This window comes from Martes martes, assembly GCF_963455335.1.
Source record: "Martes martes genome assembly, chromosome: 1".
Taxonomy (NCBI): Eukaryota; Metazoa; Chordata; class Mammalia; order Carnivora; family Mustelidae; genus Martes; species Martes martes.
The window spans coordinates 116,252,960-116,270,734 of record NC_137888.1 but is presented as its reverse complement, the minus strand read 5'-3'; the positions used below and the strand labels follow the sequence as shown (position 1 = coordinate 116,270,734).

Genomic DNA, 17,775 nt, shown 5'->3' with positions numbered 1-17,775 from the left:
CAAATGAAGAAATATTTCCCCCCAAACTTACTAAATCTCATTAAGAAAAATGAGAAACTCTGGCACTTGAAACTCTGGCACTTGAGCCATAACCACCTCCCGCCACTACCCAGCCAAACAAGAGGGAGGCTCCACTCCAAGTGGGGTTGCCAAGCCAGGGCTCCCTGTCTCCCCAGCTCCAGGTAAAGGGCTATGGGATCCCTCTGGGAGAAACAAACTGCCAGCATGCCTTATCCCTTCCAGCTCACTGTTGCAGAGGCTGAATTCCAGGTAAGTGGACCTGAGAGACTGTGGGCTCCCTTCCTCCATCCACTTTAAACGTACAGAGGAGAAACGTTACCCCCAGCACAGCAGGCAGAGAACACTATGGCCCCATTGCCCTCAACACAGCTCATTTATAGGGCAAATGTTCTAGGGCAGGCAAGCCAATTAGACTGGAGGCTACTATGCCAGCCTACTGTCCTGTTCATAACGAAGTAAGCTATCGTCTTACCTCTAGCTCTAGATCATTGACTCAACTTTTGCCCACGGAAAGAGGCAGACCATAAGAACTGAGAGCTCCAAAGATCTCCCGCAAAGAAAATAGGTTTATTTAGAACAGAATGTGGAGAAGTCCAAGCATTAACACCAGTTTGCGCACCTGGCTCAGTCAGTTAAGCATCTGCCTAGGGCTCAGGTCACGATCTCAGGATCCTGGGATGGAGCACTGCTTCTCCCTCTCCTTCAGCCCCTCCCCCACCCTCATGGTGGGGATATAAATAAATAAAATCTTTATTAAAAAAAAGAACAAAAACACAAGTTTTGGTGGTAAGCACTTGGAAGGCCAATGGAGTGCTGTCAGCAAAATGGCAGAGCAGGCAGCTCCAAGCTCTCATCCCTCCATATAAACATCACAAAACAAGTAGAAACTATCAGAGCTAACATCGTCAGAACCTGGAAGACAATCAAAGGTTTACAGCAACCAAGAAAATGGTGAATCAAGAAAAAGGCAACTTCAAAATAGTAGGAAAGATTTTTACTCTTGCCCCACCTTCTCCTCCGTGTAGTGGCAGTTTTAAAGGATACCCACATTCTCAGAATGGGACACTGGTTCCTATTGTATAGGGGGTGGAACATACCTAGGGCAAGACACATGCTCCAAAAACACACAACAAGACCCCCAGACTTTCACCTTGGCCTGATCCCTAGGTTCGTGCAAGCCTAGCTAAGGATTGAAGGACCACCTCTGCACTGGGCCAACGTTCCAAGACAAAAATTGCTTTTTAATTTTCTTTTTGTGTTTTTTTTTTTTTTTAGCTCCTGACATTAAAGGAAATCTGTCAAAATGCTAACTAAATGCAAGCTAAGGCACAAAGACTTAGGTGACCACATACAAGGCATATAGTCTTTGCAAAAATAGTTTGGGAAGTTAGTGAACAAATGGACTATTACAGCCTTCAACAATCAAAAAAATGGTAAACTCTGAGGAAAAGTAAGAATCTGACTTCCAGCATCACTCCACTCAAATGTCCAATTTTCGCCAAAACAAACAAACAAAAAAATCACAAGACATACAAAAAAACAAGAAAGTATGGACAAATCAAAGGAATGAAATAAATCAACAGAAACTATTTTTGAGGGGGTCCAGACATCAGATTTACTACCTAAACACTTTAAAACAGCAATTTTATCAACAAATGGCATTGGGAAAACTGGATATCCACATGTAAAAAAATGAAGATGAACCTTACCCCATACCATATTTAAAAAATTAACTCAAGGGTGCCTGGGTGGCTCAGTGGGTTAAAGCCTCTGCCTTCGGCTCAGGTCATGATCTCAGGGTCCTGGGATCGAGCCTGCACTGGGCTCTCTGCTCAGTGGGGGGCCTGCTTCCCCCCCCCCCCGCCTGCTTGTGATCTCTGTCAAATAAATAAATAAAATCTTAAAAAAAAAATTTTAACTCAAAATGGATTAAACCTAAATATAAGACCTAAAACTATAAAGTTCCTAGAAGAAAACAGGGAAAAAGCTTCATGACATTGAAATTAACAATGATTTTTTGGATATAACACCAAAACCACAAGCAACAAAAGCAAAAATAGACAAACAGGACTACATCAAACTTAAAAATTTCTGTGCATCAAAGGACACAATTAGCAGAGTGGAATGGCAACCTATGGTATAGGAGAAAATATCTGCAAATCATATCTGATAAGGAGTTAACATCTAGAATATATAAAGAACACCAACAACTCAGTAATAAAAAACCAAATAAGCAAATTAAAAAATGAGCAATTAAAATGAGCGAAAAAAGACCTGAATAAACATTTCTCCAAAGATATACAAAGGGCCAAAAAACACATGAAAAGATGTTCAACATCATTAGGGAAATGCAAATCAAAACCACAATGAGATAGCATCTCATACCCATTAGGATGGCTCCATTTGAAATAAACAACAACAACAAAAAAAACAAAAACCCCAGAAAGTAAGAAAGTAACAAGTGCTGACAAGGATATGGAAAAATGGGGTTCTTGCACACTGCTGGTGGGAATAAGAGTGCAGCTGCTATGGAAAAGAGTATGGCACTCTCTCAAAACAAACAAACAAAAAAACAAAAAAACAACACACAAAACAAACAAAAGAAAGGCAGAATTAGCATATAATCCAGCAATTCCCTCCTGGGTACATACTCAAAGGAGCTGAAAGCAGGAACTCAAAAAAAACTCCTGTACACCACTGTTCACAGGACCATTATTCACAATAGCCAAAAGGTAGAAGTAACCCAAGTGTCCAGTGATGAATAAACAAAATGTGGTAAATATATTCAATGGAAAATTATTCAGCCATAGAAAGGAATGAAATTCTTTTTTTTTTAAAGTAGGCTCCACAATGGGCATGGAGCCCAATGAGGGGCTCAAACTCCCGACCCTGAGATCAACACCTGAGCTGAGATCAAGGGGGCTGGATGCTTAACCGACTGAACCATAAGGCGCCACAGAAAGGAATGCAATTCTAACACATGCTACAAAGTGGATGAACCCTGAAGACATTTAAGTGAAATAAGCCAGATACAAAAGGACAAATACTATGATTCTACTTATATAACATACCTAAAGTGGTCAAATTCATAGAAACAGGATGGTAATTAAAGGGCTGGAGGGAGAGGAAACTGAGGAGTTAATATTTAATGGGTATGGAGTTTCAGTTTGGGAAGATGAAAGAGTTCTGAAGAATGGTGATGATCGTACACCTGTGTGACTACACCTAATGCCACTGAACTGTACAATTAAAAACAGTGGAGGAGCGCCTGGGTGGCTCAGTGGGTTAAGCCTCTGCCTTCAGCTCAGGTCATGGTCTCAGGGTCCTGGGATCAAGCCCAGGGCTCTCTGCTCAGTGGGGGGGCCTGCTTCCCCCACCCCTCTCTGCCTGCCTCTCTGCCTACTTGTGATCTCTCTGCCAGATAAATAAATAAAATCTTTAAAAAAAAAAGACATTTAAAAAAAACAGGGGAAAGGGTAAATTTTGTGATGCATACTCTATGACAATTAAAAAGACACACTAAGGTACCACTTCACACCTACTAGGATGGCTATTTAAAAAAATAAAAATAAAAAAAACACCAAAAAACCGCTAGATAACAAGTGTTGGTGAGGATGTGGAGAAACTGGAACCATTATACACTGCAGGTGGGAATGTAGAATGGCACAGCACCATGGAAAAGTTTAGCAGTTCCTCGAAAAGTTAAACATAGAATTACTATATGAGGGATGCCTGGGTGGCTCAGTCACTAAAAGCATCTGCCTTCAGCTCACCTCATGATCCCAGAGTTCTGGGATCGAGTCCTTGCTCAGCGGGGAGCCTGGTTCTCCCTCTGCCTGCTCTGCCTGCAGCTCTCCCTGCTTGTGTGCTCTGTCTCTGACAAATAAATAAATAAAATCTTTAAAAAAAAATCCTTTCTACATTAAAAAAAAAAAAAAAAGAATTACCATATGACCCAACACTTCCACTCCTAGGTACATACACAAAGAACAGGAAATGTTCAAATACTTATACACGAATATTTATATCAGCACTACTCAAATAGCCAAAAAATGGAAACAATGCAAATGTCCAACAATGGATCAATATAAACAAAATATATACAATCCATAAAATATTATTCAGTTCTACAAAGGAACAAAGCACTGATACATGCTACAACTATGTATAATCTTGGAAACATCAAGTGAGAGAAGTCGGACATAATAGATCATATATTGTATGAATTCACTTGTATGATCTATCTAAAACAAGCAAATTCATGGACACAAAGTTGACAGAAACTTGGGAGGAAAGGATGGGTAAGGAGAAGAATGGGGAGTCATTGCCTAATGGTTAAAGAATTTGGGGTGATGGAAAAGTTTTGGAGGGGAGCTTGGGTGGCTTAATCAGTTAAGTGTCTGCCTTCAGCTCAGGTCATGATCCCAAGATCCTGGGATCCATACCTGCATCAGGATCCCTGATCATCCGGGAATCTGCTTCTCCATCTACACCCCCCCCCATTCAGTGTGCGCTCTCTCTCTCTCTCTCAATAAATAAAATCTTTAAAAAAAATTTTGGGGGGCGCTTGGATGGCTCAGTGGGTTAAAGCCTCTGCCTTCAGCTCAGGTCATGATCCCAGGGTCCTGGGATCGAGCCCCGCATCGGGCTCTCTGCTCGGCAGGGAGCCTGCTTCCCCCTCTCTCCCTGCTTGCCTCTCTGCCTACTTGTGATCTCTGTCTGTCAAATAAGTAAATAAAATCTTAAAAAAAAAAAAAATTGGGGGAAACATAGTGGTGATGGTTGTACACTGTGAATATAATTAATACCACTGAATTGTGCACTAAAAATCGTTAAAATGGCAAATTCTATGCTATATATGTTTTACCACAATATTGGAAAAACTAATGATGTGAAATAGCAAAACCAGTGAACTGTACACTTTAAATGTATCAAATCTATGTGCAGATATCAATAGTGGTTTTAATAAAGCACAACTACTGCTGAAAACATCATTAAAATGGCAAATTTGTTACACATATTTAGCACAATAAAAGTAATTCTCCAAAAAAGGCAAGTACACCAGACCACAAGCACCATATTCAAAGTCTAGACAAGAAACACTGCCTGGCGTACTGATCACCCAAGTGTGTTAGAATCAAGTGTTTAGTATGGGGCACACTGAATAGCTAGCTACTAAGTCTACAGGGTGGGCGGCTTTATATAAGAATAACTGAACTTGGGGCGCCTGAGTGGCTCAGTGGGTTAAAGCCTCTGCCTTCGGCTCAGGTCATGGTCTCAGGGTCCTGGGATCGAGCCCCACATCGGGCTCTCTGCTCAGCGGGGAGCCTGGTTCCCCCTTCTCTCTCTGCCTGATTCTCCGCCTACTTGTGATTTCTCTCTCTGTGTCAAATAAATAAAAATCTTAAAAAAAAAAAAAAGAATAACTGAACTAGGGGCGCCTGGGTGGCTTGGTGGGTTGAGCCTCTGCCTTCCGCTCACGTCATGATCCCAGGGTCATGATCCCACATTGGGCTCTCTGCTCAGCAGGGAGCCTGCTTCCCCCCACTCTCTGCCTGCCTCTCTGCCCACTTGTGATCTCTGTCAAATGAATAAAAAAATCTTTAAAAAAAAAAAAAAAAGAATAACTGAACTAGATGGAACTGGTCCCTGAAAGCTATTTGAGGTTCACTGCATGCTTAAGGGAAGAATTAAATGAATGGAGATATAGTGCTGTAGTCAAGTAAGTTAAAGAAAATAACTGAAAGTAAAAGAAACAGTAATACAGGAATCCAGTACTTTTTGTACTTCTGGGGTTGCTCTACTGACTACTGCTCATCTGTGGATATTTATATAACTTTCACATGACTGAACTGCTCTATGTGGCCCATTCTTCTGGTTTGTTTCTTTGTCATTTTCAACCTAACAAACAACTGAATGCAGCCTGGACATCCTCACAATGAACACAACGTTACCATAGACCTCAATCAACATTTTGAGGCCCATAAAACCTAAATCTCCAAGAAAGATTTACACTTTTCGTTCTTTTCGAAAATGGATTAGTGGTGATTCACTCTTTAAAGGATTTTGATTTTTTCAGACAACACGGACGCTGGGTTTTACTCACCTATTTCCTCTGATTCCTGCCCAGAGACTCTAAGCTTGCATTCCTTTGGATAGTGTTTTTGGATTAATTCCCACAGTTCCATGTTGACAAGAGAATTTCTTCGGGTGTGGTATCGGGTCCACGAAGAGACCCGGCGGCGACAGAAGGGACAGCATAAACTTGCCTTTTCGACAGTCGACTGGAAGCATGGGTTACAGAGCGTGTGATTACAAGGCAGTGTTATGGGCTCGATTAGGATTTCCACACAGATGCGGCACAGGCATTCCGACAAGGAGGGGATGGCGTTTTTGGATACAGCCATTTTTATATGCTAAAAAGGCACACTCAACATCAATACCTGAAAGAGAAAGAATCTTAATTCCGGCCCAACTACGGAGAAAGGAAATTAACACCTTTGTGCTTAAATATTATGCCCAGTAGCGTATCAGAATTCAGAGACTGGGAGCATCCCATAACGTCTTGAAGCAAAAGGGCGCTTTACGATCCAGGGAAACGGGGCTGCCCTGGAAGGCGGCGTGTTTATCCATGTTTAAGACAAATGTCGGGTAAGGAAACGAACCTTTCCGTCCAGAGACCCAGGCTGCTCCGAGGCATTAACACAACCGTTGCAGCAAGACCGGCAGTGCGCTCCAGCTCTCCCGCGCGGGGGGAGGTACGCGCCAAGATCCCCTCCTCCCTCTTACCCGCGGAGGGTGCTCCCGTAGCTCCCGGCTGCCAAGCCCGAGGCCGCCCAGGCGCGAAGCTCCGGGGCCGGAGCTCCGGGAGGAACGCTGTTTCCGCCCGGGCGCCGGACTGCGCGGGAGCACGACTTCCGTTTTACCGTTGTTGTGGCTGCAGCACGTGAGCCCCCACGTTCCACCTTTCGTGCACCTTGAGCCGTTTCCCGGCGCTCTGAGCCCACGACCCCTTTCTTCGCTCAGCCCAAAATACCTAACCTTGGCAGCGGCACCGTAGCAACCCGACAGGAGCCAGTGACGTCACAACTGCCCAACCAAACGGCCCCTCCCGCCCGAGGGCCGACACAGCTGACGTTCGGCTGGGCGGGACTTCCGGGTCCTGTCCGCACCGCCCGCCCCGCCCTGCGCCGCTCCCGCGCGGCGGAGGGCCCTCCCCTTACGTTGCAGTCCCTTTCACTGCGGACACCGGTGAGTGTCGTGAGGTTGGTCTCTGGCAAGAAAAGGGAAGCGTCAAGACAAATTAAGGACCAAACAGAAATTTTAAAAATTCTTCCTTCTTCTTAAAATCTGCTCCTCAGACTACTTTTCTGTTTCTGCTATCTTGTACCAAACCTCTCAGGTCGCTTTCTAGAGTTCTTAGGAAAGCATCTCCTGGGTTACCTCCTAGAAAGGATTTAGCCAGAGAATCCGCAGACTTGCTACAGTTTAACACCCACTGCCACCGCCTTCTATAACCCACCCCTTCTGAAGTCTGAGGCCCGGAGATAACGTTGTTTTAGGATTGCCTTCCCTTCGAAGTGTTGTCCCAAACTGACCTCTTGTGCTCTGGGGCCGAAATATGTAAGGCGAAGACAGAGCTTGGGTATAAAGAAGGAAGATGGTTTATTACTTTGCCAGGTGAAGGAGGCTGTAGCAGACTAATGCCTTAAAAGACTGCCAGCCTGCCCAGGCCAAAAGGCTGAGGGATTTCATAGGAAACTGCAGGATCTGGGCAGTTTTGACGGGAATCTGGTAGGGGCTGGCCTCGCGTTGCTTATGTTTCGAGGTGGTCTCAGGACTAGCGCTGCCTTGGGCCTTCCAAGTCTCGATACTGAGTATGAACATGGATACCAGGCTTTTGGAACAAAGGATTCCACAGAAAAACAAGTGAAAGGGAGGGGAGGACTCAAGAATAAGGGAGAAAAATTTGTTCAGATTAAAGTCAAGATTTGCTGAAGCATTTGTATGTCCGTCTTATTTTCCATCCATTCCTTTTTTTTTATCATTTTTAAAAATTATTTGTTTTGAGGGTACAGGTCTGGGATTCATCCGTCTTATATAATACCCGGTGCACATTACAACACATACTCTCCCTGATGTCCATGACTGATCCCTGCCATCCTTTCACGCCCCCTCCCAGCAAACCTCAGTTTGTTTCCTGTGGTTAAAGTTCTCTTATGGATTGTCTTCCTTTCTGGTTTCATCTTGTTTCATTTTTTCCTCTCTCCCCTTTTGATTCTCGGCCTTCTTAAATTCCGCATATCAGTGAGATCATAAGATAATTGTTTTACTCTGATTGACTAATTTTGCTTAGCATAATACCCTCTGGTTCCATCACATCAAATGCAACTGATTTCTGTGCATTGATTTTATATCTTGATACTTTACTGAATTCCTATATGAGTTCTAGCAATTTTGGGGTGGAGTCTTTTGGGTTCTCCACTTAGAGTATCATGTCGTCTGCAAAGAGTGAGAGTTTGACTTCTTTGCTGATTCTGATGCCTTTTATTTCTTTTTGTTGTCTGATTGCTGAGGCTAGGACTTCTAGTACTATATTGAACAGCAGTGGTGATAGTGGACATCCCTGCCGTGTTGCTGTCTGTAGAGGAAAAGCTCTTAGTTTTTCCCCATTGAGAATGATACTGACTGTGGGTTTATCAAAAATGGCTCTTATGATATTGAGGTATGTACTCTCTACCCCTACACTGTGAAGAGTTGGTTTCTTGGTGTGTGTGCTTTTTTTTAAGGTTTTTGTATATTTGTATATGTGCTGCCAAAGTGAGCACAGGGGTTTTGTATATTTGTAAGAGACAGGGAGAGCACAGAGAGCGGCAGGCAGAGGGAGAAGCAGACTCCCCACTGAACAGGGAGCCCGATGCAGGACTCTTGATCCCAGAACCTTGGGATCATGACCTGAGCTGAAGGCAGATGCTTAACCGACTGAGCCACCCAGGCATCCCACCGTGAAGAGTTTTAATCAAGAAAGAATGCTATACTTTATCAAATGCTTTTTCTGCATCTACTAAGAGGATCATATGGTTCTTGTCCATCCTTTTGTTTATATGGTGTATCACACAGATTGATTTGCAGATGTTGGACCAACCTTGCAGACCAGGAATAAATCCCACTAGGTTGTGGTGGATAATCCTTTTAAACCATCTATTCATTTCCATAGCAGTTTCGTAGGGCTTAGAAAACAAACTACAGGGCTGCTTCAATCCTGGGGTTTAGCTGTCATGTGCATCATTTATGATGTACTCCTGTATTATTAAATTTCAATTTAGAACAATCAAAATTACAAAGGAAGTGAAAAAATATTTTAACATTTTATGCATTCTGAAATAAGTTTTTTCACTTTGATACTAAGTTCTTGTCCTGACACCTGATCCTACTGTTCTGAATTCTATGAAAAAAGTAAGTTTTGGGTTGCCTGGCTGGCTCAGTAGGTGGAGCATGTGACTCTTGATCTCATGTGAGCGTGAGCCCCACTTTGGGTGTAAAGATTACTTAAATTTTTTTTAAATTTTAAAAAAAGTAGGTTTTGGCTAGAAAAACCATGGGGATTAAATAGACTGATCCCTAGTACTTCAGAACAAAGCCAAGAGACAGAAAATAGAATGATGATTGCCAAGGGCCAGGAGAGTTATTGTTTAATGGGTACAGAGTTTATTTTCAGATGGATGGTAGTGATGGTTGCACAATATTATGAATGTATATACTACACTGAACTGTCCACTTAAAAGTGGTTAAGACGGTACATTTTATGTTGTATGTATTTTATCACAATAAATTTTTTTGAAAAACAACAAAAAGCAGGCCTGAGTTTTTTGAGGAAATGTTACTTAGATGTAAAGGAAGAGAAAAAAATCACTTCATGAATACTGTCTTTAAGGTCTTTTGGGTTTGCTGAGGCTATGGAAGCTGGCCAGATGGTTTCTAGATGGAGCCAAAGCAAGGAGGTGTGGGCCCTTGGTAGAACATTTTGGGAGCTTTTGTTTTGTTTTAATGTGAATTCAGAAACCTTTGGTTGTCATCTACTTGTCCATGATATCAACACCTTAGCCTAAAATTTTAGGCTCCCTAATATGGTTCCAACTTTCTTTTCCCAGTGGAATATCCCATTATTCTTTTTTTTTTTTTAAGACTTATTTATTTATTTGAGAGAGAAAGAGCGCATGAGTGCAGTGGGGATGGTCACGAGAGAGGAGAGAAACTCAAGCCGACTCTGTGCTGAGCGTGGAGCCCAGTTTGAGGCTGGATCCCACGATCCCAAGATCATGACCTGAGCTAAAACCAAGAGACGGACACCCAACTGACTGAGCCACCCAGTTGCCCTTTTCCCATTATTTTTTAAAACATTCAACTATGATCTAGTCACTGCCATCCAGATCTTGTGCTTTCAGGCCATCGTTTGAAATCTTAATTCATCCTAATGTCTTACTTTGTTGTTTTGCCTACTTGAAGAATCATTCAGTATGCTTCCTCCAGGAAGTATTTCTCAGTCACACAGTGATAACCCTCCTCTGAACTCACCCTGTCATGTATTGCTTAGTGATAGTGGGTTTTTTGTAGTCTTATTATGTAACTCTTGCATTTCGATTTCTATGTTCAGATATTTATGTTTATGTAATGTGCTTCCTTAGATTTCCTTGGCCTTGTTCACTTTCTGGACCCACAGTCCTTTGCTCTGCCTGAGGCTGACCTATTGCATTTCTAGAATCTCTTCCTTCACTTCGGAATTCCAGTAAAGCACTGCACCAAACAAGGCAGGCACTGGCTTCTCACTGGCTGCTGGGCTTAAATGATGCATCCTGGAAGTATGGGGGGGTAGGGAGGGGTTACTCTCCACGGAACAAATGTGAGCCAACTGAAAACAGTAGACTAAGTGAGCATGACAGAAAAATGCCCTTTCCATCTTCCTTCCAAGGCATGGTTTCTCCAAACAGTGTGTCTGGAGAGGTCGAGACTGCATTTTTTTCCCCCAAGATGTTATTTTTAAGTAATCTCTGCACCCAAAATGGGGCTCAAACTTACAACCTTGAGATGGAGAGTCAAATGGTCTACCGACTGAGCCAACCAGATGCTCCAAGACTGAGTGCATTTATCTACCAAGCAAGCTGCTGTGTCTCATGGCTCATTTTCAAAGAGGGACCAGCAAGGTAACACATCATATTGTATTACTTCGAATCCTCTGCCTAACTCCTTCCAGAGTGTCACCTCGTTTTGGTTAATCTAAATTTGTACGTCTCAAATAAAGCATAAGCATTTAACCTTTACCTGGGAGATGGGGTCTGCATTTTTAAATGTTTCTGTTATTCACAGCACCTGGTACATGGCATTTGGTGTTCAATAAATTTTTTTTTAATTTTTTAGATTTTATTTTTAAGTAATTTCTGTATCCAATGTGGGGCTCGAACCTACAACCCTGAGGATCAAGAATCATAGCTCTTATCAACCGAGCCATCCAGGTGCCCCGGTAAATATTTTAATATATAGTCAATGTGTAAGAGTTCCCTTTCCAGTGTAAAATAACTATGGTAGTGTACCAGAGAAAAAAATGCACAACATACAATATATATTAGGGGTTTTTATTGTTGTTTTTTTGTCTTTTAGTATGTAGTACATTCACATGGCTCAAAATTCAAAAATGTACAAAATGGAGTAACAGTGAACATAATTCCTCCTACCTTTGACGTCTAGCCTCTTCGTTTTTTTTTTTCCCTGACACAACCAATGTTCTTACTTTCTAATATATCTCTCCAAAAAAGTTTATGAATTTTGTGGATATAATAGCTTGTGTGTGTATGTGTGTGTATTTGTTTTTGCCCTTTTTTCCTACTTCACAATATATAGGAAATATTTGAAAACAATACATCTTGGTGATAACTCCATATCATTTTACAGTTACACAAAGAACTTCTTCATTCTCTAATATTGCTACACAAAAAGTATCCATTGTATCAATTTATCATATTTAAGGCTTCCCTCACTTTTGCTATAAAAATAAGCCTGTAATAAATTGTACATACATCTTTTCCCCCCATTTGCAAGATAAATTCCTAGAAGTAGACTCTCTTGGTCATCAAAATTGGTTTCTGACTGATGGTAGCAACTCTTTTAGCGATGACTTTTGCTCTTCAAGGGCCCTTACAGCTTTCCCCTTCTCAATGATATGAACAGCCTTCAGCAAACCATCCTGCAGAGCCTGATTTTTTACCATGTTAGTGATCAGGAAAGTGACATCCCTGATATACATCTGCCTCACTTTAGCACCATAGTATTCTGCCCTGTGGCCATGGGCAATAAAGAAGGTACAAAGAGCTGTGATATCTCCTTCTTGCAGCCCACACTCCTCCAGGACAGACTCCCACACAACTCCAACACGCTGGTTCTTGACTTTTCGTCTCAGGATAGAGGCTAAGGTGGGAAGACCTCGCACCAGGTCTGGCAGCTTGTCAAGCACACGAGTGTGCAAGCAGATGAGAACTTCAGTGACGTAGCTGTATAAAATATTCAGTTCCATTGAAGTGAATCTACAAAAAATGTGGAGAGCTTCTTAATCAGTAGAACTCTTTCTGTGCAAACAAACAAACAAGCAAAAGAATTCTACTTGGATACAAACCCATGAGAAGAACCATTTTAGAAAGTATTTTAGAAAATATTTTAGAACTAGGACCCGCACTATACAGGATAGCTTAGTTCTCAGGCCATTCATACTACACATTTCTCAAAAGCAGAGGACTTGCATCACTCATCTCTGTGTTAAGCAAGACATTGGCAAAGAAGAGACACTGTGACAAGATGTATATGACAGTGCTGGCATATGAATGGCTGCTCAAGTTAAACTTTTTCGAATGAATTGACCTCAGAAAATAGCATTTCTTCACAATCCATTGAAACTCAAGTTTAGAATGACTGCTGCAAGCTCTCACAAAGCCACAAAATTCTACCAATTTCTCACTGCATACTCACTTGGGGGCCAGAACTGCTTTCCACAGCTCATCCTGGGCTGCCTGGCTTGCCAAAGCCTTACTGTGCTGCTCAAATCTCCAGGTCAGACTATCCTTGGTGAAGTCCATTTCTTTAAACTGTGCTTCTAAACCCTGGAGTTTGTGGTCTACTCTATAGGATAAAAGAATCAAGGGAGACTTTAGGAAAAGGGACAAAACTAAGGTTTTGCCTTAAAGCTCTAATACATTGTTTATAATCACTATTAATTGGGGTAGCTATTTAAATTTAAGATGATGGATAGATATTCCTATTTGCCATTCTCTTTAGCCATCATCCTAATTCCTATGTTCCTTACATTGCCAAACTTTTAATGGTCTAATTACTTGAATTATCCGCCACCTCTTGATTTTGTATTGTACTTTGTACTTTCAGGAGTATTTTAGGGGCGCCTGTCGGGCTAAGTCAGTGGAGCCTGTAACTCTCAATCTCAGGGTCTTGAGTTCAAGACCCACACTGGGCATAGAGCCTACTTTAAAGAAAGAAATACTGGGGCGCCTGGGTGGCTCAGTGGGTTAAAGCCTCTGCCTTCGGCTCGGGTCATGGTCTCAGGGTCCTGGGATCGAGCCCCGCATCGGGATCTCTGCTCAGCAGGGGGCCTGCTTCCTCCTCTCTCTCCACCTGCCTCTCTACTTGTGATCTCTCTGTCGAATAAATAAATAAAATCTTAAAAAAAAAAAAAAAAAAAAAAGAAAGAAATACTTTAAATACAAGCATTACTTTGATTCTAACAACAGCCATAAGAAGTGAAGCAGTCATTTTTATCATTCTATCGATAAAGAAACTGAGGGGCGCCTGGCAGGCTCAGTCAGAAGAGCCAAGTCAGAAGATCAAGAGGGGACTCTTGATCCCCATGTCATGAGTTCAAGCCCTACAGGGGCATTGAGATTACTAAAAATAAATAAATAAACTTTGCAGATAAAGAAATTGAGTCTCCAAGAGATTGAAACCCAATATCATAGCTAGCCAGTGCTGGGACCTGTATTTAATAAGGTGCATTTCTCTACTCTGCTCTGACGGCCCAAATCCTATCCTACCTTCAAGGATAAGCTCACTTTCCACAGTTTGTTTGAATCTGCTAGCCTTTCTGCTCGGAGATCACAGAGCCAAAGACTTAATTTTCACAGGGACTGCCTCCACTACCTGTCACTCCCCACTTCCTGCTTTATTTTTAGAGTTAGCATTTCATGAATGAAATTATAAGCTGTTTGAGGGAGGGAATCAGAGACTATTTCTCTGGGTGAGAAATAGTCACCCAAAGTGACTATTTCTGGGTGGCTCAGTAGTTAAGTGTCTGCCTTTGGCTCAGGTCAGGATCCGAGAGTCCTGGGATTGAGCCCCACATCGGGCTCTCTGCTCAGTGGGAAGCCTGCTTCACCTTTTCCCATTCTCCCTGCTTCTGTCCCTCTCCCTGTCAAATAAATACATTAGAAAAAAAATTGGAAAAAAAAAGAGTATTTCTGGGACATCTTTACGCCTATTCCCTAATACCTAGAAAAGGCCTTAGACAGAAGTAATAAAATACATCTCATATGCTCGACATCCCTGATGTGAATGAGTTGCTGAGCTGTGTAACCCCACATGGGCATTTGGGTAGCTCTAAACAGCCTTAATCATCAGGGGGCGCTGTGGCACCAGAATTATGTCAAACTGAGTCAGAGAACTGAAACAACACAACTCACTTGCCTGAAGGACCCCACATTTTTTTTTCATGAAAGAAGTGATACACAAATATACGTACCACGTCCCTGAGCTTCTATGTCCCAGTTCTTCCATGTCCAGATTCTGTCCTTTACCATCTTTTCTTCTTGGTCCTCACTTTATCTTAAGGCTAATTCAGCTTCAGTTACCACATCTCTCCTAAGCTCTAGACCCATAACTTTATGTTTTGTGCATCTCCACATGGGTGGAGATGTCAAACTCAACGGTCCCAAACTGAGAGGTTAACTATCCCACACCCCCATCATCAGAAATTACTATGGTGGAATCTTCTCACTGTTCAGGATATTTTGTTTACATACAGATAAGGCCCACTATGAAATGTTTGGTGTTTTGCAATGTCATCTGGCATACTGTTTTGTATTAACTTTGACACCCTTAAGACTATGTTGCTTATAGGTCATCTCTAGCTTGTCAAGTCAGTGTAAAAGTTCACAATTGTTAACAGTTTTTTGGAAGCCTCTCACCAAAAAGCATTCCCACACCATTCCAAATAAATCCTAAACCACATGTCTGCAAATTCAAGTCTGTTTTCTACAATTCCCCAGATTAGTGATACCACCATCTATTCAATTTCTTGAACTAAAAATTTCAGAATAATTTTTACCTTTTTTTCTCCCTCTCCATTAATGCCTCTAAATTATCCCTTCCTCTCTATCACCACTAAGCCAGTTAATAACTATCTTTCACTTTGACCTAGGATTGCAGTAGCCTAACTGAATCCTTGCTTTCAATTTCTGCTACTACTAATCCATCCTCTAGAAATATGCTGCTGCCATTTTTTGAAGACTTTATTATTTATTTAAGAGAGAGAGAGAGAGAAATAGTGAGAGAGAGGAGGAGCAGAGAGGAGAGGGAGAAGTAGGGAGCCTGATGCATGCAGGACTCCATTCCAGGACTCTGGGATCATGACCTGAGCCGAAGGTGGACGCTTAACTGACTGAGCCACTCACACACCCCAATATGTTGCTTTAAAAAAATTTTTTTTTAAATTTATTTATTTGTCAGTGAGAGAGAGAGAGAGAAGGAGAAAAAGCACAAGCGGAGGAGGGGCAGGCAGAGGAAGAAGCAGCCTCCCCACTGAGCAAGGAGCCCAATGTGGGACTCAATTCCAAGACCGTGGGATCATGACCTGAGCCGAAGGCAGACGCTTAACTGACTGAGCCACCCAGGCGTCCCTAGAAATGTGCTTCTGAAACATAATTCTGTTCATGTAACTCAACCGATTATCCATGTTGCCCATTGATACAGTTAGAGCCAAACTGGGTTTCTTCAGGAGGATAAACATAAAACCCTTAACCTTTGCTCCTATCTTCCGCCAGTCCTTTCATAGCCTAGTCACTAATCACGTGAGACATCTAGCCCCTGACTGAAAAGAGCATGGGATTCCAGGCATCTGTGGCTTCCATATACTTTTCCTCACCCCAAAATTCCTTCCCATAATTTTCTTTCTCGTAACCCTTTACTCACACTTTAAGATCTAGCTTAAATGTCTCTCTATAAAGGGTTCCTTTTCCGAGTATAAAAGGCAAAATTAATTGATCCTTTCTTCCTGTCCTCAGGGCTCTTTAGGAAAATCACATTAAATTCTAGTATTTTTGAATACTTATGTTCTCCCTATAGGCTTTGAACTCCTTGAGGACAGAAACCATGTTTCCCTTATTTTGTATACCTAGAATATAGCACATGCATTAATTGAATGAATTCACCTGGAATGGAAATAATTTTTATTAATTTATATTTTTTAACCTGGTTAAAAAATATAAAATGGTTTAAACTTAAACCACTTTAAACAGAGATAGAATTCTAATTAGCATATCTATAGTTCTTTGGCTGTTTTTATTCTTTATTCTTCTCTTACCCATCTTCCCAGTAAAGCAGACAATGCTTGCTCCCTCCCTGGAGCCCTTAGGAACCTTTTCATCGCCTCCTTCAAGGATATCAGGGTTGTGGTTTCACTGCTCATCTTCTTAAGGCAAAATGAAAGGAAACAAAACAAGGAAAACAAAAACCTAGTGGAGGTTTGAATCCAGGGTTTTCTGTTGTCTTCCACTCAGCAACAGGCAGCAGCAGGATGAGTATTTGATCTAAATTCTGCCTGAAAGGTCACTCAGTACAAGAAGCTTTTAATAGCTTGTATATCCAAATATAGTTTCAAAGAACTTATCGTGTGAGCACAGGTGTCCTAGAACGCACTGTAATATTTGCTTTTGTAAAGTGAGCCATAGTACATCAACAAACAAAATGTAATCATGGCTCTGCGTGTATTCCAGTAAATGTATATATGGATATATACAAGGATTAAATTTGATGGAAATATTACTCTCAAATTTTTTTTTAATTTTTTTAAAAGATTTTTTATTTATTTATTTGACTGACAGAGATCACAAGTAGGCAGAGAGGCGGGAAGAGAGAGAGGGAAGCAGGCTCCCCGCTGAGCAGAGAGCCCGATGCGGGGCTCCATCCCAGGACCCTGGGACCATGACCTGAGCCAAAAGCAGAGGCTTTAATCCACTGAGCCACCCAGGCGCCCCTACTCTCAAATTTTAACAGCTTAATTATTCAACTATAATCTTAAATTAAGTTTAAAGAGATCCCCCGACCTTATATGTAGTATTATATCAATATTAAAATCTAATCATCCTCAAAAAATAATATATATTCATTGAGAATTTCTAGTATTAGATTAAGTATTGAAAATAAAAACAGGAGTTCCTGGATGGCTTGGTTGGTTAAGGGTCTGCCTTCCGTTCAGGTCATGATCTGGGAGTTCCAGAATGGAGCCCTGCATCAGGGTCCCTGCTCAATGGGGAGTCTGCTTCTCCCTCTGCCTCTCACCCTGCTGGCATGCTCTTTCTCTCCCTCAAATAAATAAAATCCTTAAAAATACATACATACATACATATGTATGTACATAAATACGTAACAAAATAAAAACAGACATAAAACAGGACCCCTGAATTCAATGTGTTTAAACTCTAATTG

General features: G+C 41.7%; 2 protein-coding genes across 5 annotated transcripts in view; both read right to left on the bottom strand.

Moving 5' to 3' along the window:
• RNF168 (ring finger protein 168) overlaps positions 1-7,121 on the bottom strand; it is a 45,000-nt gene extending 37,879 nt beyond the window's left edge. Inside the window, exons 1-2 of one of the 2 annotated variants that reach the window (XM_080796171.1) lie at positions 6,811-7,121; positions 6,128-6,464 (exon numbers count right to left, since the gene is read on the bottom strand). In XM_080796171.1, the coding sequence (XP_080652297.1) occupies positions 6,128-6,428 (301 nt within the window). In that variant the 5' untranslated portion in view covers positions 6,429-6,464; positions 6,811-7,121. Of the gene's footprint in view, positions 1-6,127; positions 6,465-6,686 lie in introns of both variants that reach the window. The other variant, XM_080796172.1, reaches the window with a different exon arrangement.
• Positions 7,122-11,631: 4,510 nt separating this feature from the next.
• Positions 11,632-16,890, bottom strand: SMCO1 (single-pass membrane protein with coiled-coil domains 1). Of its 3 annotated transcripts, none has more exons than XM_080825807.1 (3): positions 16,707-16,890; positions 13,036-13,185; positions 11,632-12,596 (listed from the first exon to the last, which is right to left on the bottom strand). In XM_080825807.1, exons 1-3 carry the CDS (start codon positions 16,754-16,756, stop codon positions 12,146-12,148), a joined length of 651 nt encoding a protein of 216 aa, XP_080681933.1. In that variant the 5' UTR covers positions 16,757-16,890; the 3' UTR covers positions 11,632-12,145. The 3 variants fall into 3 exon arrangements, with proteins under 3 accessions (XP_080681933.1, XP_080681934.1, XP_080681935.1); XM_080825808.1 differs by having other exon boundaries at positions 11,638-12,596; positions 16,652-16,890; XM_080825809.1 differs by having other exon boundaries at positions 11,638-12,596; positions 16,803-16,890.
• Between the last annotated feature and the right edge of the window lie 885 nt (positions 16,891-17,775).